At 42.7% G+C, this 22,923-nt stretch overlaps 1 protein-coding gene across 1 annotated transcript in view; it reads right to left on the reverse strand.

Moving 5' to 3' along the window:
- PREX2 (phosphatidylinositol-3,4,5-trisphosphate dependent Rac exchange factor 2) overlaps window positions 1-22,923 on the reverse strand; it is a 290,676-nt gene that overhangs the window by 14,257 nt on the left and 253,496 nt on the right. The window contains exon 38 of the mRNA XM_045007662.1: window positions 2,063-2,165. Within this exon, the coding sequence (XP_044863597.1) occupies window positions 2,063-2,165 (103 nt within the window). The remainder of the gene's footprint in view (window positions 1-2,062; window positions 2,166-22,923) is intronic.

A 22,923-nucleotide genomic window follows, 5' to 3' on the forward strand; every position in this document is an offset into this window, starting at 1 on the left:
AAGCCTGACCTTAAAAACCTCTATGGATAGAGATTCCACCACCTTCCTAGGTAACCATTCCAGTGCTTCACCACCCTTTCAGTGAAATAGTTTTTCCTAATATCCAACCTAGACCACCCCCACTGCAACTTGACACCATTGCTCCTTGTTCTGTCATCTGCCACCACTGAGAACAGCCCAGCTCCATCCTCTTTGAAAACCCCCTTCAGGTAGTTGAAGACTGCTATCAAATCCCCCCTCACTCTTCTGCAGACCAAATAAGACCAGTTCCCTCAGCCTCTCCTCATAAGTCATGTGCCCCAGCCACCTAATCATTTTCATTGCCCTCTGCTGGACTCTCTCCAATTTGTCCACATCCTTTCTGTAGTAGGAGGCCCAAACTGGATGAAATACTCCAGATGTGGCCTCACTAATGCTGAATAGAGGGGAATAATCACTTCCCTCGATCTGCTGGCAATGATCCTACTAATGCAGCCCAATATACTGTTAGCAAGAAGGGCACACTGTTGACTCGTATCCAGCTTCTCATCCTCTGTAATCCCCAGGTCCTTTTCTACAGAACTGCTGCTTAGCCAATCTGCCAATTGCCAGTCTGACCCGTGATAAAATTCCTTCCATACCCCAAATATAGCAATCAGTTTGACCCTGAGCATGTGGGCAAGACTCACCAGGAAAGAATTTTCTGCAGTAACCCAGAGCCCTCCCCATCTAGTGTTCTGTCTCTGGCTACTGGGGATTTTTGCTACTGGCAATCACAGATAGGGCACATGCCATTGTAGGTAGCCCATCTTACCATCCCCTCCATAAACTTATCAAGCTCATTCGTGAGGCCAGTTAGGTTTTTGGCCCCACTGCTCCCCTGGGAAGGCTGTTCCAGAACTTCACTCCTTTGATGGTTAGAAATCTTTGCCTAATTTTGAGCCTAGACTTGTGGATGGCCAGTTTATATCCATTTGTTCTTGTGTCCACATTGGCACTTAACTTAAATAACTCCTTTCCATCCCTGGTTCTTATCCCTTTGATGTGTTTATAGACAGCAATCATATCTCCGCTCAGCCTTCTTTTGGTTAGGCTAAACAAGCCAAGCTCCTTAAGTTATCTCTAATAAGGTAGATTTTCCACTCTTTGGATCATCCTAGTAGCCCTTCTCTGCACTTGTTCCAGTTTGAATTCATCTTTCTTAAACATGGGAGACCAGAATTGCACACAGTATTCCAGATGAAGTCTTACCAGTGCCTTGTATAATTGTACTAACACTTTCCTGTCTCTACTGGAAATACCTCAACAGATGCACCCTAGGACTGCATTATCCTTTTTCATGGCCACATCACATTGACAGCTCATAGTCATCCTGTGATCAACCAATATACCCAAGTCTTTCTCCTCCTCTGTCTCTTCAGACTGATAAGTCCCCAGCATATAGCAAAAATTCTATTGTTATTAGTCCCTAAATGCATGACCTTGCACTGTGCACTATTAAATTTCATCCCATTTCTATTACTCCAGTTTACAAGGTCATCCAGATCTTCTTGAATGATATTCCGGTCCTCCTCCATATTGGCTATACCTCCCAACTTTGTGTCATCCACAAATTTTATTAGCACACTTTGTGCCAAGGTCAGTAGTAAAAATGTTAAATAAGATTGGTCCCAAGACCGATTCCTGAGGAATTCCACTAGTAACCTCCCTCCAGCCTGACAGTTCACCTTTTAGTATGACCCATTGTAGTCTCCCCTTTAACTAGACCCTTATCCACCTTTCAATTCTGATATTAATCCCCATCTTCTCCAATTTAACAAATAATTTCCCATGTGGAACTGTATCAAATGCCTCACTGAAATCCAGGTAGATTAGATCTACTGCATTTCCTTTATCCAAAAAAAGTCAGACCATTCTCAAATTATCTTGCAACTAATTTAAGGAGACAGACAGTTTTTTAATATTATAATTACCTAATTCACTATCGCTCTTGAGAAAAATGACTAGTTAATTCATTTTTTGGCTGAACACATGAAATTCCTACAGAGAAATGTTAACATTCTGAAGCATAAGGCTGGCCTACCTGTTTGCGCATCACATCTGTAGCTTGCATAATATAGCGAGGAGGTAGTCCGTGGCTCCGAGCAAGAATTATAGCCTGCTCCAGAGTGACACTCAGAGTGCAGCTGCAGTGAGAGACAGAATTAAGTCAGGTATCTGTTGTCATTACATCTCCTAAACAGTTACTGGTTGCTCAAAGAATATAGATCAGAATCCAAAAACATATATCTAAGTTCTTATATAGACAGAAATGTTCCTTAAAAATCTGCAGAAAGCAACATAAATGTACATACTACAGCTACATACTAGTGCAGGCAAGAAACACACTCATCCTGGAAGTTACTTAAGAACATAAGAATGGCCCTACTGGGTCAGACCAAAGGTCCATCTAGCCAAGCATCCTGCCCTCTGACAGTGGCCAGCGCCAGGTGTCCCAGAGAGAATAAACAGAACAGGAAATCACCAAGTGATCAACCTCCTGTTGTTTATCCCCAGCTTCTGGCAAACAGAGGCCAGGGACACCATTCCTGCCCATCCTGGCTAATAGCCATTGATAGACCTATCCTCCATGAATTTATCTAATTCTTTTTTGAACCCTGTTATGGTCTTGGCCTTCACAACATCCTCTCACAAGGAGTACCACAGGTTGACTGTGTGTTGTGTGAAGAAATACTTCCTTTTATTTGTTTTAAATCTGCTGCCTATTAATTTCATTTGGTGACCCCTAGTTCTTGTGTTATGAGAAGTAGTAAACAACATTTCCTTATCTACTTTCTCTACACCAGTCATGATTTTATAGACCTCAATCATAACTCCCCTTAGCCGTCTCATTTCTTATTAATCTCTCCTCATACGGAAGCTGTTCCATACCCCTGATCATTTTTGTTGGCCTTTTCTGAACCTTTTCCAATTCCAATATATCTTTTTTGAGATAGGGTGACCACATCTGCACACAGTATTCAAGATGCGGGCGTACCATGGATTTATATAGAGGCAACATGATATTCTCTGTCCTATTATCTATTCCTTTCTTAATTATTCCCAGCATTCTGTTCGCTTTTTTGACTGCCACTGCACATTGAGTGGATGTTTTCAGAGAACTATCCACAATGACTCCAAGATCTCTTTCTTGAGTGGTAACAGCTAATTTAGACTCCATCATTTTATATGTACATTTGGGATTATGCCTTCCAATGTGCATTACTTTACATTTATCAACATTAAATTTCAACTGCCATTTTGTTGCCCAGTCACCCAGTTTTGTGAGATCCTTTTGTAGCTCTTCGCAGTCTGCCTGGGTCTTAACTATCTTTAGTAATTTTGTATCATCTGCAAATTTTGCCACCTCACTGTTTACCCCTTTTTTCAGATCATTTATGAATATGTTGAATAGGTCTGGTGAGGGGACACCACTATTTACCTCTCTCCATTCTGAAAACTGACCATTTATACCTACCCTTTGTTTCCTATCTTTTAACCAGTTACCAATTCCATGAGAGAACCTTTGCTCTTATCCTGTGGCAGCTTACTTTGCGTAAGAGCCTTTGGGGAGGGACCTTGTCAAAGGCTTTCTGAAAAGCTAAGTACACTATATCCACTGTATCCCCTTGGTCCACATGCTTGTTGACCCTCCTCAAATAATTCTAGTAGATTGATGAGGCATGATTTCCCTCCACTAAAACCATTTTGACTCTTCCTCAACAAATTATGTTCATTTATATGTGTGACAATATTGTTCTTTATTACAGTTTCGACCAGTTTGCTCGGTACTGAAGTTAGGCTTACAGGCCTGTAATTGCTGGGATCACCTCTGGAGCCCTTTTTAAAAATGGGCGTCACATTAGCTATCCTCCAGTCATCTGGTACTGAAGCTGATTTAAAGGATAGGTTACAGACTACAGTTAGTAGTTCTGCAATTGCACATTTGAGTTCTTTCAGAACTCTTGGGTGAATACCATCTGGTCCTGGAGACTTAGATCTGTCACCTAAAAAGAATGGCTCCGGTTGGGAACTCCCTCACGTCCTCAGCCATGAAGACCAATGCAAAGAATTCATTTAGTTTCTCCGCAATGGCCTTATCGTCCTTGAGTGCACTTGTAGCATCTTGATCGTCCAGTGGCCCCCTGGTTGTTTAGCAGGCTTCCTGCTTTTGATGTACTTAAAAAAAGTTTGCTATTACTTTTTGAGTCTTTGGCTAACTGTTCCTCAAACTCTTTTTTGGCCTTCCTAATTGTATTTTTACACTTCATTTGCCAGTGTTTATGCTCCTTTCTATTTTCCTCACTAGGATTTAACTTCCACTTTTTAAAGGATGCCTTTTTGCCTCTCACTGCTTCTTTTACTTTGTTGTTTAGCCATGGTGGCACTTTTTTGGTTCTCTTACTATGTTTTTTAATTTGGGATATACATTTTAGTTGAGCCTCTATTATGGTGTCTTTAAAAAGTTTCCATGCAACTTGCAGAGATTTCACTTTTGGCACTGTAGCCTTTAATTTCTGTTTAACTAACCTCCTCATTTTTGTGTAGTTCCCATTTCTGAAATTAAATGCTACAGTGATTTTTCCTGCCACAGAGATATTAAATTTAATTATATTATGGTCACTATTACCAAGCAGTCCAGCTATATTCACCTCTTGGACCAGGTCCTGTGTTCCACTTAGGACTAAATCAAGAATTGCCTCTCCTCTGGTGGGTTCCGGGACCAGCTGCTCCAAGAAGCAGTCATTTAAGGTGTCAAGCAACTTTATCTCTGCATCCTGTCCTGAGGTGACATGTACCCAGTCAATATGGGGATAATTGAAACCCCCCATTATTATTATTGAGGTTTTTTTATTATTATTATTTTAATGGCCTCTCTAATCTCCCTGAGCATTTCAGTCACTATCACCATCCTGGTCAGAACTGGTGGGGGGACACCACTATTTACCTCTCTCCATTTTGAAAACTGACCATTCTGAAAACTGACCCTACTGCTATATTCTTATTATTAGAGCATGGAATTTCTATCCATGGAGATTCTATGGTACAGTTTGAGTCATTTATGATTTTTACTTCATTTGATTCTATGCTTTCTTTCACACATAATGCTACTCCCCAACCAGCACAACCTCTTCTGTCCTTCCGATATATTTTGTACCCTGGTATTACTGTATCCCATTGATTATCCTCATTCCACCAAGTTTCCGTGATGCCTATTATATCAACATCCTCATTTAACACAAGTCACTCTAGTTCACCCATATTATTATTTAGACTTCTAGCATTGGTATATAAGCACTTTAAAAACATGTCCCCTTTTAGCTGTCTGCCATTACACAATATAACTGAATGGGATTCTTTTTTTATTTGACTGTTTCTGATCAGACCCTGCCTGTATTTTATTATTTTCCATCCTCTCATCCTCACTAGGACAGAGAGATTCTCTATTAATAGATCTTCCCCTAAGGGATGTCCGAACCATGTGCTCCTTCACACTTGTCAGCTTTCCCCCAGGCCTTAGTTTAAAAACTGCTTTATAGCCTTTTTAACGTTAAGGGCCAGCAATCTGGTTCCATTTTGGTTTAGGTGGAGCCCATCCTTCCTGTATAGGCTCCCCCTTTCCCAAAAGTTTCCTCAATTCCTAATAATCTAAACCCCTCCTTCCTACACCATCATCTCATCCATACATTGAGACCCTGCAGTTTTGCCTGTCTGTCTGGTCCTGCGCGTGGAACTGGAAGCATTTCAGAGAATGCTACCATGGAGGTCCTGGATTTCAATCTCTTACCCAGCAGCCTAAATTTGGCCTCCAGAATCTCTCTCCTATCCTTCCCTATGTCATTGGTACCTACATGTACCATGACCACTGGCTCCTCCCCAGCACTACCCATAAGTCTATCTAGCTGCCTCAAGAGATCTGCAACCTTCGCACCAGGAAGGCAAGTCACCATGCAGTTCTCCTGGTTATCACAAATCCAGCTAACTATGTTTCTAATGATCGAATTGGATATTACTAATACCTGTCTCTTTCTATTAGCTGGAGTTCCCTCCCCTGGAGAGGTATCCTTAGTGTGAGAGGATACCACAACATCATCTGGGACCCAACTATGGGATTGTTTCACTCTGTTCCAGTAAGATGCTCTCCTTCCCTGCGACAGCACAGAGGCTGTCAGACCGGGGGTGGAACCGTTCTACTGTGTTCTGGAAAGTCTCATCTATGTACCTCTCTGTCTCCCTCAGCTCCTCCAGTTCAGTCACTCTGGTCTCTAAAGCCCGTACATGGTCTCTGAGGGCCAGGAGCTCCTTGTACCGAATGCACACATAGGGCATGTCTACACTATAAACTTAAGTCGACCTATGTTAGGTACAGTAATTACTGTGGTGGTTCATGTCCACACTGCCCTTCTGTCGGTGGTGTGCATCCTCACCAGGAGTGCTTCCACCGACTTAAGAGGGGCAGTTTGGGGGGCTGAAAGCTAGGGCTCTCAGATCCATGGGTAGCTCCCCACCAGGAGCCCAGCTGTCCTCCCTTCCCTCCCGGCTCCCCACTTCCCACTGGGAATGGGGCAGCTGACTTGACATGCACAGATCTCCCTGCCCAGAGACTGGCTTCCCTCCCTCCCCCCGGCTCTCCACTCCCCACCAGGAGCACAGCAACTGACCAGACTCTGAGCACATAGCTCCCAGCTGAGGGCAGCCAGGGTTCCGATAGGGAGATCCACATCTGGTGTCCGGTCAGCTGCGCCATTCCCGGCAGGGAGCCGAGAAGCCTGGTTCAGTTGCCCCATTCCCAGTGGGGAGCCGAGCAGCTCAGTGCAGCTGCCCCATTCTCAGCAGGGAGTGGAGAGCTCTGTGGGGGCAAGCTGGGCTCTCAGAGGGGAGATCTGTGCCCGGAATCTGGTCAGCTACCGCGCTCCTGGTGGGGAGCCGAGAGCCCAGGTGGCAGCCCGGATTGGAGTGGGGAGCCAGGGTGGCATCCTGGCTGCGGGGACCCTGGAGGGACAGCAGGGCTCCCCAGGGGGAACCCTGGAGGCAGCCTGAGTCGGGAACGCAGGTGGCAGCCCAGCTTGGAGCAGAGACCAGGCAGCAGTCTGGCTGGGGAGCCCGAAGCTGGCTTTCTTGTCACTTTCATGGCTCCAGTGGAGCCGTGAAATTGACAAGAATGAGAGCCAATTGCTGTAGGTTATGCAGTGTCTACAGGGACACTGTCACCCTAACTACACTGACATAAGCTATACGCCTCTCATGGATGTAGAGTTATTAGGCTAATGTTGTAGGGCACTTACATCAACAGGAGCAAGGCTGTAATGTACACATTGACTTAATAGACATAAGGTCTACGTAAGCTGCCTTATATCAACCTAATGCTATAGTGTAGACCAGGCCCCTTCTGTGCGCAAAACAGACATATTTCTGGACACATTACAATGGGAGGGAACCCTGCACAGGTTACAGCTTTGAGAAATGTAATTGCAAAGGTTAACAATTCTTTTGGCCCAGGTCATTTCTAAACGTGCGTTGATGTTATTTAATCTATGCAGCTTCAGAGAGACTTTTTCACTTCATTCAGGAGAGGAGGACTTGGCCCTTAACTAGCAACTGGAGGCAACACTTCCCAAGTGTTTTTTTCTTTCATTTAAAATTAGCAGCCATGGTGATATCACACTTCACTATTGGATGCATCTGTACAGTGCTCCTAAAAAAGACTGAGGGACACTACATAGTTTTCATAAATTAAGTTTATCAGCCCTGATCCTCCATTCTGTTCAGTGGAGTTACAATGGCATAGAACTAATGTCAAATGGGGAGATTGAGACCAAAAAGTGTGTGGCCCAGAGCAAGTCATTTCAGTGAGTCAGTGACTCCCAGCTTTGTGCTCATTCTTCCAGACCACATTGCCCAATACATTTTTGGGAAGATGTAGTGATTAGAGATGTCTTCAGTTTTGGGCCTAAATTCTGCTCTAGTTCAATCAAATGACAAAAAACCCCATAACTCAAGTGGGAGGAGGATCAAGTCCTTTGCTACCTTATTCAGTTATAGCTCCTCATTTGACAAGCATGGGGAGTACATGTCAGAGTGAAAAGTCCTGCCCTGAAATCATTCTGGCAGCAACACCAGACAAAAAACTAGGGACAATCAACTTGGACACACCGGCTGACCTCATCTATTACGGTGAGACAAGGGTGGAAAGATGATTTCTCAGATAGCCAGGACAACGGCCACACAGGGCTTAGCAAATCAAAGTCAACTCCTTGAGCAAAGCCTATGTACTTCTTGGATAATGTAACACATACTGTTTGGCTGCACCACTTAATAGGTAGGTAGCTGCAATCTGCACCAAATGAGTTCCTCAGTAATCTTTCAGTGTACCACCAAACAAAGCACATTGCAGTAATCAAATCTCTGCATCCAGCAAAATGCGTATATAAAATGTTTTCTCCTTCATAGACTTTTACAGTGTCTGTTCCCTAATATGTTAAAAAGCTAAAAAAAAGAATCCTCAGACACAATTACAATTTGTTTTCTATACACTTTTGGTCAAATACTGACCAGAAGATTTTGCATGGCTTGTATTATGCACACTTCCATGGACAATATGTTTCAATCAAATAATCATCCTGCTAAGCAGAAGATCTGTAGGAGGAAAAATGTGTGCACTTAGCTGATGCACTCATCTAAAAAAAAGGTGATAAGTTTTAAATACCACTAAGTACATTTATGGGCTGTAAAAGTTTCAAATTAATAAGCTTAGAAAGGAGATACTGAATTCAATCTTTTTCTTTATTAATAGCTTTTTGTGCACAATTTAGAAACAGTGATTTCCTTCAATAATTAAATCAGTTCAATTCCCTAGTTTCTTCTATACACTGACCTCAAAGTTAACATGAAGCGAGAATCTATTGATCTTTGGTGACCTATGTCATGATCTTTGATCTTATATGCTTTGGTTTAATACTGCATAACTATACTTTCTAAGCTCTGTTTCTGTTATGAAGAGCCTAATTGTCACAATGAGTAGCAAATTACTCCACGAGCACTCCTTTCAATGTAATGAGACTACTCAATGTGGCAGAATCAAATCCCAAGTCATTTGTCTTCACAGAGAAATCGTATAGCTCCAGTGCATACACTCGAGTACAGTATTTCACATGTCTGTTTATTAAATTATCTATTACGTGAGTATCTGTTACGAGCAGAAGGAAAGATACCTGAAGTATTCCACATGTGAGAAACATAATTCAGTCAGAAATTCCCACATTAAGTTCACCTTGAAGAATTAGCTGTGGACAATGATCTGAGATGAAGCTATCCATCATCTGACAAATGCTGAAACAGCAATTCATTACAGAAATTCTGAGAAAACTGAGTGTGAGGGTACAAAACACCTAAGTGGTCAAGCAGTTAAACCACCAAAGTGAGAAAAGTTAGGACAAACAGAAAATAGCATCATGAAGAACAATGGTTCAGATTACTAAAGAGATAGGTAACTACTGGCATGTAACCCTGAAATGCACAGAGCCAAACTGAAGAGCTGATTTGCTTCTATATATCTGCAGCAAAAAAGTAATAATAATTCTAAGAGGTACGTTTTCATCACAGCATGGAGAATTAGCAGTGAAAATGACCTTAAATAGAATGGGAATGGTGCTAACTATCAATGTGCCTCTCTGAAAATGTAACCATGCATCTCAGATTGAAAACTGATGCATACAAATATATTCTTTAGATATATTCATTGCTTCTTTTCAAAAGCACCACTAAGTCTCGTATTTGTTAAAATCTTTGGAACAATGTCATGACTTCATTTTAACACAGAATTTTATTAAAGTTAAAATTTACGATTGTGCATGATTTAGTTGTATTTGCTCTTGAGACACCAAAATGGCTTTGATGAATGGTTGCCATAAAAATAGAAATGATTTATTCATGTTATTTCTCAGATAATTGATGCATTAGTTCCTTATCAACCAGATAATAATGACTAAGGCTACATTTTAGTCACAGGTATTTTTAGTAAAAATTACAGACAGGTCATGGGCAGTAAACAAAAATTCACCGTCTGTGACCTGTCCATGATTTTTACTAGAAATACTCTTGACTAAAACATGGTGGGGGGGCACTGCCCGGGGGCCCCACGGGTACTAGGGGAGGGCGGCCCAGGTGCTGGGGGAAGGGGCGGGCAGCGGCGCGTGGCCCAGGCCCCCTGCTGGTGCTGGAGGAGGGGCAGGCAGCAGTTCCCGGCCAATGGGAGCTGCGAAGCCAGCACTCTGGGTGCAGGCAGTGCACTGAGCTGCCTGGCCACGCCTCTGCTTAGCAGCTGAGCGAGGGGGATGTTGCCATTTCCAGACAGCCCCCCAAGTAAGCGCCACCCAGAGCCCGCCTCACCCCATCCTGTGCCCCAACCCCCTGCCCTCTCCAACACCCAAATTCTGCTGCCCAAGACTGCCCCAGCAGCGGCCAGTGCGAATGGCGCAGGGGCTGCCTGAGCTGCCCTTGAGCCAGGCGCACCGACCGCTGCAAAAGTCATGGAAAGTCACGGAATCAGTGACTTCCATTACAAACTCATAACCTTAATAACGACATAAAGTAACTAACTTATTACATATTACCAGCAATAAAGCTGGATAACTAGATAGTTAAATAGACACATTCTATATGATAGATATTATAAATAAACCATTTAATAACGTTTCACTGAGCTGATTCATTAATAAATCAGTATTTACACTTTGGTACTTTTTCACAATTATTTAAATTTAGTTTTCTGCCAGTCATGGCATATAATTTATATATGAATATTTGTTTTTATTTCAAATAATTGTTTTGTTTTCTGCTTGAATTACATTACACAGAATTTGTTTTGTGTAGTTAATGTTTTATAAGAAGCCCGCCGGCTGCCATGAAATGCTGCATATTCCTAACTGCAAAATGTTGCAAGCAAAATCAGCATGGCAGCCAAGTGCTGTTAAAAAAAAAAAAAGAGGAGGGGTGGGAGAAAAAACACAACAAACATCAAAGAAAACTACCCACCAAGGATAGGTTAGAGAGCTAGGTATCTCAGCAACAAAGTTGTCAAGTAAAATAAAATGAACCAAATGCAAAACTAAACAAATGCACCTTGCATGTTGTTCTGAATGAATATGAAAAGCAGTCAGTTCCAGGTGTGAGGGATCTGCTCGGAGAATACGCTCCTTGTGGTCTTGAAAAATTAATACTAGGAACTTATGGCAGGAGTATCCCTGAATATATGGCATAAGGTATTCAGTGGCAAATGCACTATTGCCATATAAGGTCAGAGTCCAGCAAGGTTGAAGGGTTCCCAAGACCATTCAAGGATTTCTAGGCTATCAGCCACACCCTTGGAATTTTACAGGGAGCCAAAGCAGCTATGCAAACCATAAGAACCACCCAGCTCAATGGTTAATAAGCAAGATTTATTTAAGGTTATAAAGCAACTCAGAACCATATATAACCACTGTATGCAACTGGTCCTTCAGCAGAAAAGAGACTAGATAAATCACAAGAAGAAAATGAAAGAAAAAAGCTCTTTTTAGAGTTCACCCTAAACCCCACCCTAACATTCTATCAATGGAAGCAAAAGTCCCAAATCCTCATACCTCAGAGTTTAAATGAACAAAAATCTGTTTCTTTCCTTTCTTCAGGTCAGAGAATCAGAAGCCCCAAATTCCCTTTCCTCAGCATTTAAACAAGACAGACTAACAAATCCCATGCAGGCAGCCTACTTCCCTCAACATAGTTTGGCTTTCCAGGTATACCCAGCCCAGAACATCCTCTTTCTACTCTTTTTATAAGTTCTAGCTGGTTTCCTGCAAAGTTAAGGAAGTTCAATTACTCCTAGCCCCTGCCTATTTCTCCTAGTCTCCCAGAAGAGTCCTACACCAGAACCCTGGGTCTTCCTGACAATCCTGGGACCCAGGTGGGTGGTATGCCCAGTCATTATGTCTTCTATATAGCTGAAAAACAACATTGCAAACATCTTGTTGATCAAGCCTCCCTTAACAGAAAAGGTTGCATTACCTTTTCAATCATCAATATTTCCCAGCTCTGGGATTCATTTGTTTTTGGTTGAATGGCATGCTGCTTGTTTCCCATTTCTTACATTTATATATATAGCCAACATTGCTTTTACAGTGCTCTTACTGAAAAAGATGAAAGATTAAAATAACTCAGAAATGGACTATTCAATGACAGGTTATTTAATGTAATTTGTCACCACACAGGAAAAATCAACTGGTGTTTGTGTACAGTACCATCTGAGCTGCCACTCAGCATGTTGTATAGAAACATTACCTGAGTTAAAGGAATCTAAATAATAAAATCCATTCCCAGTTTTCAATTAGGGTTCTGGCTAGCTCATACTTAGAGCTTCATCATTAGTCTAACATCTCTTGAATAGGGATGATGAGATTAAACAAATTGGTGTAATATTTGGCACATCACTTACAGCTGTTGAGGATGTCAAAGTGAATTATATCCCGGTCACACGAATAAAGTATTTCAACAGGATGTACATTTGCTTAGTCTAATTAACTAAAACTCTAAAGCTGCTGCTCAGTGTTAAATTTTATGTCATTATTCTTTTGATAAATTTTGCATAGATACTATATGCTAACCATGCACACATTTGACCGCTTTTTAAAATATAGATATTTTAAGAGTTTACTTGTTCTCATAAGACTTAAGTTAACTCTTATCCAGGAACTAATTTGCCAATATACTTATTAAATATGGCAATTAAAATGTTAGCATAAAGTTTTCTTTTTTCTGATCTGAAGTTTTTAAGATAGTTCTTTATAATTCATAGTGATTGTACATTAATTTGTATTTATTTCTAATAATTATCTAAACAAGTGTACAGTAGACTAGAATCAACCTAAAATGAGAACATTACTTATTAGGGGTATTAAAGTAGAGTGTTGACACTCCTGCCTGTGGTTCTTGCTCCACTGTTATGTGAAGACATTACCAGATCTTTCGTTAGTTTCGAATCAACTTAATTCGAATTTGTGGAATCGACCTTATGAAGTCGAAGTTGTGTATCCACGCTAAATACACTAATTCGACTGTGTGAGTCCACAGTAACGGGGCCAGCGTCGACTTTTGAAGCGGTGCACTGTGGGAAGCTATCCCACAGTTCCCGCATTCCCCGCTGCCCATTGGAATTCTGGGATTTCCCCCCAATGCATGCTGGGGGAAAAATGTGTCGAGGGTGGTTTTGGGTAACTGTCATCATTGAACCGTCAATCACGCCCTCTCTCCCTCCCCGAAAGCGCCTGCGGGCAATCTGTTCGTGCACTTTTCTGCTCAGTGACAGAGCGGGCGCCACAGCACTGCGAGCACGGAGCCCGCTGCAGTTATGGCCGTTGTCAATTCCTCGCACCTTATCGTCCACCTCTTCCACAGACAGCTGTTGAGAAATAGGGCTACTTTTCAATGGTGCTGCGAGCACTGGTGGACCATGGGGGACGTTTTACCAACATCAACGTCAGGTGGCCAGGCAAAGTTCATGACGCGCGTGTTTTCAGGAACTCTGCTCTGTTTAGACGCCTGCAGCAAGATAGTTTCTTCCCGGACCACAAAATAACTCTTGGGGATGTGCAGATGCCTATAGTGATCGTCGGGGACCCAGCCTACCCGCTAATGCCCTGGCTCGTGAAGCCCTATGCAGGCACCTTGCACAGCGACAAGGAACTCTTCAAGTACCAGCGAGCAGCGTGACCTGTGACTGTTCAGTTTCTTTACAGAGAAGCTGAACCTGCCCCTGTTTCTTTACCAAGTTACTGTTGACTAGCATCTGCAGTTACATACCCCGTCCACCCCGCTTCCCCCACTTCCAACACACATTTAAAAATAAAATACATGTTCCACTGTAACTTTACAAAGGTTTCTTTATTGATGACTTTGCGTTAAAGGGTTGAAACTGGGACACGGACTGTGCTGGGTAGGATGTGCGGTGATGTAAAGACCGCCTCTAAACTCGAGGAATGACAGGCTCCTGCTCCCAGAGCGGTCTGCAGTGCCAGACTGGTTGTTTCAACAGAGCCTGCCATCCCTCCTTTTTGGGACTCTGTGTGTGGGGGCTATGTGGCCTTTTGGCAGGGGAGGACGGATACAGATTCCTCTGCTGCGTGGCTCTGTGGTCCAGGACAGGGACCGTTGCATGAGATCTGTAATCCCACACCCCCGCTACAAAGTCACGAACCCCCCCACCCACACAGAACCTGCAAACCACCTCCCATACCGACCAGGGTGCCTACTGACTGCACTGTGTGTGTGACCTGCTGCTGATCCTGCCCCCGTGTCTGTACCCTGGTAAAGGTGATTGTCCTGTCCAATTACCAACCCCCTCCCCCCCTTCAAACACAGTCTCCTCTAAAAGAACATGACGGAAACAGTAACTAACAGAAAAGTATTTTTTATTATCAACTAGACAGTTAGGGGATGAAACTGGGACGGGGGCTTGGGTGAGGCGGGAAAGAAAGGACTTCTCAAAATTTAGGGTATGAGAGCTTTTGGGTACTTGAGCACTCTGCTGGGGTGCAGTGACAGTTTTCACGGCCCCTGGCGCCCCTCCTTCTGGTTATTTTGGGTGAGGGGGGTATGGGACTTTGTGGCGGGGGAGGGCGGTTGCAGATACACTGCAGGGGGGCTCTGTCCTCCTGCCTGCGGTCCTGCAGAACATGCACAAGGCGCCGGAGCGTGTCTGTTTGCTCCCTCATTAGTCCAAGCAGCGTTTGAGTCGCCTGCTTGTCTTCCTCACACCACCTCTCCTCCCGTTCGCTGTGTGAGCGCTGGTACAGAGGTACAGAGGTACACTGTCCCATCATCAGAGTCCACTGTCACTGGTGGGGCAGTGGTTGCAGGCTCCGTAGCGTCCGTTTGCCGCTTTGATTTTTTGGTAGCCTTGTCTGGGGTCCTTGATTTTCACGCGGCGCTGCGTTGCATCCCGCCTGTATCCTCTGTCTCTCATGGCTTTGGAGACCTTCTCGTAGGTCTTTGCATTCCGTTTCTTGGAGCGCAGCTCCGAAAGCACAGACTCCTCGCCCCACACACCGATCAGATCCAAGACTTCCCGGTCAGTCTATGCTGGGTCCCTCTTTCTATTCAGAGATTACATGAACTCCTCTGCTGGAGAGCTCTGCATTGCTGCCGGTGCTGCTTAGCTCGCCATGATGTCCAACCACGAAATGAGATTCAAACTGTCCGGACAGGAAAAGGAATTCAAATTTTCCCAGGGCTTTTCCTGTGTGGCTGGTCAGAACATCCAAGCTCGGACTGCTGTCCAGAGTGTCAACAGAGTGGTGCAGTGTGGGATAGCTCCCGGAGCTACTAAGTTCGATTTGCATCCACACCTAGCCTAATTCGACATAAGCCTGGTCTACACTAGGCGTTTAAATCGGTTTTAGGAGCGTAAAACCGATTTAACGCCACAACCGTCCACACTAGGAGGCACCTTATATCGATTTTAATGGCTCTTTAAACCGGTTTCTGTACTCCTCCCTAACGAGAGGAGTAACGCTAGTATCGGTATTAACATATCGGATTAGGGTTAGTGTGGACGCTGATCGACGGTATTGGCCTCCGGGAGCTATCCCACAGTGCACCAGTGACCGCTCTGGACCGCAATCTGAACTCGGATGCAGTGGTCAGGTAAACAGGAAAAGCCCCGCGAACTTTTGAATATTTCCTGTTTGCCCAGCGTGGAGCTCCGATCAGCACGGGTGGCGATGCAGTCCGAAATCAAAATAAAAAAAAGAGCTCCCGCATGGACCATGCGGATGTGATCGCTGTAAGGGCAGGCAAATCCGTTCTATCCGTTCTATCAGCGCTCCGTTACAGAAGATGAAATTCAGAATCCTTTTTTTAAAATCTCCAGACAGACGCCATAGCAGGGACTCAGCGCACTGCAGCGTGACAAGCGTAACGGAAAGCCAAAGAATCAAATGGATGCGCATGGACTGGAGGACTGAAGCTATCCCACAGTTCCTGCAGCCTCCTAAAATTATTTGCATTCTTGGCTGAGCTCCAAATGCTTCTAGGGTCAAACACAGTGTCCGCGGGTCAGGGCATAGCTTGGCAATCTACTCACCCACCCCCCACCCACCCCCAGAAGTGAAAGGTAAAACAATCCTCTGACTCTTTTACATGTCACCCTATCTTTACTGAATGCTGCAGATAGACGCGATAGTGCAGCACTCAACACCAACATCCTTGCTCCCCCCCCCGCCATGGGCGGCTGATGGTACAAAAGGATGGAAATCCATCCTCATCATCAGCATAAGCTGATCGTACAAAAAGATGGAAATCCATCCTCATCATCAGCCTCAGCTGATGGTACAAAAGGACTGGTAACCGTCCTCGTCATCAGCCTATTGGCCCTAATTTTTTCTGGTGGATGGATGGTGCAATATGGCTAGTAACCATCTCTGCTGTCATGCAAAAGCAAAAGCATGCTTCTGTGTAGCGCTGCTGAATCGCCTCTGTGAGCGGCATCTAGTACACATACGGTGAGAGTCACAAACGGCAAAAAAAGCTCCATGATTGCCATGCTATGGCATCTGCCAGGGCAATCCAGGGGAAAAAGGCACGAAATGCTTGTCTGCCGTTGCTTTCCCAGACGAAGGAGTGACTGACGACATTTACCCAGAACCACCCGCAACAATGATTTTTGCCCCATCAGGCACTGGGATCTCAACCCGGAAGTTCCAAGGGGCGGGGGAGGCTGCGGGAACTATGGGATAGCTAGGGAATAGCTACCCACAGTGCAACGCTCCAGAAATCGACGCTAGCCACGGACCATGGACGCACACCACCGATTTAATGTGCTTAGTATGGCCGCGCTCCACCCGATTTTATAAATTCTGTTTTACAAAACCGGTTTATGCAAATTCGGAATAATCCCGTAGTGTAGACGTACCCATAGCCATGTCGAATTTAGCGCTACTCCCCTCGTCGGGGAGGAGTACAGAATTCGAACTAAAGAGCCCTCTATGTCGAATTAAATGGCTTCCTGGTGTGGACGGGTGCGCGGTTAATTCGAATTAACGCTGCTAAATTCGAATTAAAGTCCTAGTGTAGACCAGGCCTAAGTCACACCCTGAAGGGAAGGGTCCACGAGAACCGTCCTAGAGCCTAGACATATTTAAATACATTATTCAGGATGATGTAAGCATAAGTAAGCATCACGACTTTTAATTTACGTATAGGAAAGTTTAAATATGCTGGCTGCAATCTTGGTTTTAAAAAACTGCCTTTCATCTCATTTGCTCATGCGCTGAAACTTTACTGAGCATGATTTTTTTTTCTTTCGAGGAGAGGATTGGACCAGTGCTTAGTACAGTTATTAGAAATGAAATAAGCAGGTAAGATACTAAACCAACCGTCCATTAACAAAAGAAAAAAAATGTAGTTACATGAAATATGGGGGGGAAAAAGTTGGCCATTCTGTTTGACACTAGTAGTAGGAAAAATTGAGTCATCATTTTAAAGGAATCCTATGAAGAGGTTTTTGAAGAACATGTTATTGCACCCTCCCATTGTGTCTGGTGAGAATATAGCTGTAGCAGGAAAAAGGGGGTAGAAAGCAATGGATATGCTTTGGTTTTAAAAAAATGTCATTAAAATTTGAAAGCAGAAGATAACCTCTAAAAAGAGTTAAAATATTATAATTGACCTAGTGAAGAATTCTGAGACTCATGTTTGGTCCTTTATGGACTTTGTGGTTAAGTTCAGTTGCCTCAAGTGTTATTATCATCTTGTAAGCAGAGTCAGGGGCTGATCCATTCATGTTTAGCGCAACATCAGTATTAACTTTTTCAAGATATGTCCAATAATCTTGGTGTCTGAACGTCTCTGATTTCATTATGAAAATACAGTAGCTCTCACTGCTTCTTTCTGGAAGCTATTGTGTTTGTTGGTAATGCTACTGCATCATGGAATAATCAAAATCTGCCTTGCCAGGTATTTTCAAACTTCAGCTACCAGCTGAGTTCTTGCTTGCTGAAACAGGAGACATAAATTTATAGACAGGAGACCAATCCTGGAGGATGTGTTTTGTAACCCAAACTACTACTTCCACTCAGGAAGGCCTCAAACCTGATGCCTTTTGGTTTTTTTACTAGTGTATGTTGTTTTTCTTTAAACTGTTTCTTGGAGGGTGGGAGACTGGCTTCATCTTTCAAGAGAACAACTGCTAATTAGACTAGTCTCTGGCAGGGAAGACGACTCTGTTTCTAGATGAGAAACACATGATCACAAAGAAGATTTCTTACTGAGGAACAAGTTATTTCCTCATAAGAAATGGTCATTATGAGCATTTCATCTAAGAAAGGAAACTCCTTTCTTTCTAAAGCATGAAACAGTTATCACCATGAACTTGATAAATACCCTTGGAGCAAACAAAATGCAGAAGGGAAGGCCCTTGAGTTAAGTTTCAATTGAGGACTGCAAACCAGAGATACATTTCATGATAGAGTTGAATAGGTGTGTATATATAGTCATATTTCAGATCTAAATTGGAAAAAATGCCCTGATTTGTAGCCTTTAAGGTTTCTACCCTGGGACTTCAGTCCTGCATGTGTAGATTTGTTCAGGTTTTTAGTACAAACTTCTTTGGAGTTTGCTAGCTCCTGAAACAATGAACTGAGCCTCCGGGGTCCAACCTTCTGGACTACAGCAATGGCTCCAGAGCCCCTGGACACCATTTCCCAGTCTGCTTAGGGTCCAGAGCAGGGATAGAGTAGTCAGGAAACTTCTACAAAAGCCAATAGGGAGTTTCTGATGGAGTGATTTATATAGACAATGTTCGAGCAGCCAGGGCTGGTCAGTCTCTCAGTTGGAGGGAAAAAACAGCCTTGGAGACAGAAAAAGGGATTCATTTTAGTTTAGCTTTTGGACTGTTTGAGTTTGGAGCTGAGATTGGGGCAGCACAGCTTGGGGTCAACTCCCACTCCTGCACAAAGGGAGACTTTGAGCTATTGTGAGATTTAGAACATGATCATGAAGTGCCAGTCCTGTGGAGACCAGCGATCAGGAGGGCAGAGAAGCAGCCTGGTGCCAGCTACCTACAGCCAGCCAAGATCTCCAAATCCGTGAGTCATGAGAGGACCCTGCCCCACTCAGGGCTGAAGAGCCTGTCAGAGAACCCCTTTCTTTTTGTTTAAGCTGGCCAATATTCACAGCGCTCCAGCACTCATTGCAGGACTTCTCTTCAGTCTCTTATCTGCCTGGAACGGTGCTAGAGAGGGAGCTGAGGGTCTGTTTACAGTGGTGAATGCAGGGAGAGGGAGCTGAGGGTCTGTGTACAGTAGTGAATGCAGGGAGGATTTGTTATATTATTGATATCATAGTGTTTTAGTTAATCTTAATCCTTTTCTTCCTTACAGAATTTGTTTCCTGTCCCTAGTAAAGCCCCATGTGTTATATTGTTCTTTTGGAGCATGGCATTTCATTGATTGGAGCTTGTAGTAATGTATTGTGTTGTTTGTGTACTGGGTTATAGTCCTTGTGAATTTCCCCAGGGACAGCACCTTTGTTTCCCAGGCACAGATTGGAGTCACTTTGGGTGAAGGCACCAGGCACCGAAATAAAAAACCCAGGACTCAACCCATGCCAGGGGCAGAGACAAGCCACTCCGATTAACAAGCACCAGGAAGGTTTGAGCCAAGCCTTGGGGAAGGGGCAACATTAAATTCAAAATCAGCCTATTTTTTGTGAGAAATGAAACCTGTTGAAGATAATACTGCCCTTTTCTCTAATTTTTAACAGGAACGAGTGCATCCCTCCATACCAGAGATGCTATTTCCAGAAATAAAATTTGTGAACACTCCTCTCTGTTGGAAAAGGGGAGTGAAAATAAATTCAACTAAGAAAAACCAGAACAGGGATCTAGGACTCACTCATCTGTCAACTTTTGCCTTTTTTCAAAGCTATACAAATGCTTTTAGAAGCATCATAGATATCCTATAATTCTACCTCAAATTTAATGCTATTATGTTAGTGGTTGGAAATTTTGCAGGTAGGCACTAGCTACAGAAGACCACCTTGAATACTGTTTGTATGCCAAGAAGTTGGACTTGTCAGGAAACAAAGAATAGAATTTTTAAAGGTTTGAACTGTCCTGTGCTTCTTGTCTGCTCAAGCTTAATAATGGTGTCAGGATAGTTCAAGAACAAACTTGACCACCATATACATTAGTCTGAACAGCATCTTCTTCAAATGAGTAGGAAAGGGTTTCATTTTTAAGTCCCTGGCAGATCAAATCAAGCTGTTATCCATTGGGAAACTGCAATCTAATTGATTTCATGTTGTAGAAGAATTCAGATTGTTCAATTTAATTTTTTTTCATCTCAAAATCAAAAGAACTTATACACAAGTTGATTCTAGATAGTTTGAAGGGGTCTATTGGATTTTTTTTATACTGGTGTTTTCTGTAAGAGAGATTCAGATTCCTCCAAAGCCCTGAGTACTGGAGAAGAAATACTGTAGGAAACATGAGAGTTTGGTTCTGCAGGTTGAAGTGAGGGAACTATATATCAACCCAGGCAGTTAAACATCTACATAATGCATAAAGGTGAAGGGAGCGAAGGGGAAAACACTGCGCTGGAGTCCTGTTTGGAACCATCCCACTCAGTCTGTTTTCATGCATTTCTCTGCACTTTTTAAATTATGTGCTGAGCAGAATGATGTTTCAACAGAGGAAACATGAAAGAGAACTGCATATGACTAACATCATTCCTGATATGCATGTTAAAAGCGAACAAAGCAAAAATGTGTAGAGTATAGAAAGGGAATATAAATAATAATAAATAACAAAAATAAATAAATATAGAAGGGGAATATAAATTAGAATTGTTATGGATTACTTGTTGGTTTTCAATGTGTTGTTTGTGCTATCTTTTAGGACACGTTCCCACATCTCTATCTGCCTTTGAACTGTAACAAGCACAGTATTAAACATTCTATTATCCTAAATATTTATATTATGAAGAAAAAAAAGTTTATTTCTGTCTCAGTGGATAATGAATCATAAAAATATATTTAAAATAAATGGAGAAGGGGATAGTAAAATTGAAGGGGAAAACAGCGAATATTTAACAAAGAGAGAGCAGGAGTGAAATCAAAGTTTAGTTGACTACTCTTTGAAAGGACTGAGACACACAGGGACTAATTCTGCAATGCATGCTCATGCTGGCATGTACTTACTCATGCAAGTAGTCCTGTTGAAGTCAACAGGATTACTTACAAGATCAAGTAGTTCAGCATGAGTAAGAGTTGAAGAACTGGGCCCCAAGAAAAGATCTTTGCAGCACAGTTTCATTGATTTCAGAAGTAAATTTCTCTAGTCAAACTTCTAAGAGAAAATTAATGTATAAAGGAGAATTGAGATGAGAACAACAAAAATATAGTTACAGTGGAGCTCTGCGTTGCTGTTTGGGAGAGCTGGGTTTGTTACCCACGAAAGGTGTGTTGCTCCCTGGACCTTCATGAGCTGGGCAGGCTTCAGGAGCACAATCAACCTTTGGCAGAACCTGTCTCATCACTCAGCAGAACATCTGCTAGTCTAAACCCTGTGGCTTAAAGGAGCAGCAATTAGATGCTTTAAAAAAGGAAATCAAATACAGAAAAAATAATAAAGAACAGAGGTATCTCCAGAAGATTCATAATGGTTGTAAAGGACACACTCTCCTTTCTATCCACCTGGAAATAGAAACTTATAAATAAACCCCAAAACTGCATTATTTGAATATTTTAAATCATTCATTTTAGTTTGTATTCCTACTAGTCTCCAAATTGAGTTCTGCAGCTGCTGCACCTAATTTTATTTTGGCATAGAAAGATCTAGGGTCTGTGAAGCACAGTCTGTCTCTTCCCTCTGGAGCAGGAACTGGCATAATGATTCAATATTTAAAAGTGCTTTTGATCATCTACATTTGTACAGACTGATTACAACTTCAAATAAAATGAATACAGGCAAAGAAACGCTAGTATCATTTACTGGAGGATAGTTAATTGGCAGGTAGAATTGCAATGTTTTAACTAAATGAAGTAAAATTTAGTAGACCATAACTAGTTATGATGAAAAAAGGCAAAATAAATTATAAAAACCTGATTCCTTAGAATCACATTAATTGTAATTCCTGATGTTGAATCTGCACAACAGATTCATTTGATGATAATTTATGGGGAGGTTGTAGACATATATGACAAAGGACAGTGAAGGTTAAAGGTACTTATTGCTCCCTGGTTCTTGTTCAGCTGATTGAAATATACTTGAAAAAGACTTCTGTCTGGAATAGATACTGTATTTCTAGCTCTAATGTCAATTGGCAAACATAAAAATCAAAGCAAAGTAATCACCAGCAATTCAAAATCCCCAATATTATCTTGGATACTGGAATGAAAATGTGAGCTCTTTCAAGCTGTTTTAGCCTAGTACAATGTAAAAAGCAATTTAACTTGGAACACAGAGAAATTAGAAACCAAAACATTGCTGAGACTGAGGAGGTTATAAGTGACAGTGACAGTACAGCCAAAGTCTGTAGTCCAGTGGTTTTCAAACTCTTCCATAGTGGGATGCCTTTTTCCATATTGAGACCCTGTCCCAGAACTTCCCTCCCGTCTAGGCGGGATCTGGCTAGTACTCTCTCCCATCTTCCATTGAAAAGGAAGGGAAGGACAGGGTGGCCTCTCCCCTCTGACATCAGTTCAGGAGCTCCATGTTAAGAATGTATGCTCTAGTCTAGTAGTCAGTCAACAAAGTTTAACTAGAGAAAAGTAGGAAAGCCAGATTTTTATTCTACCAAATATAACCCGAGACACTAAATTCTGGCAGAGATGGGAATAATGGTTTGCTCAGCTCCCATTTCCCGAGAGTAGAAA

Source organism: Mauremys mutica, chromosome 2 (genome assembly GCF_020497125.1).
Source record: "Mauremys mutica isolate MM-2020 ecotype Southern chromosome 2, ASM2049712v1, whole genome shotgun sequence".
NCBI lineage: Eukaryota > Metazoa > Chordata > Testudines > Geoemydidae > Mauremys > Mauremys mutica.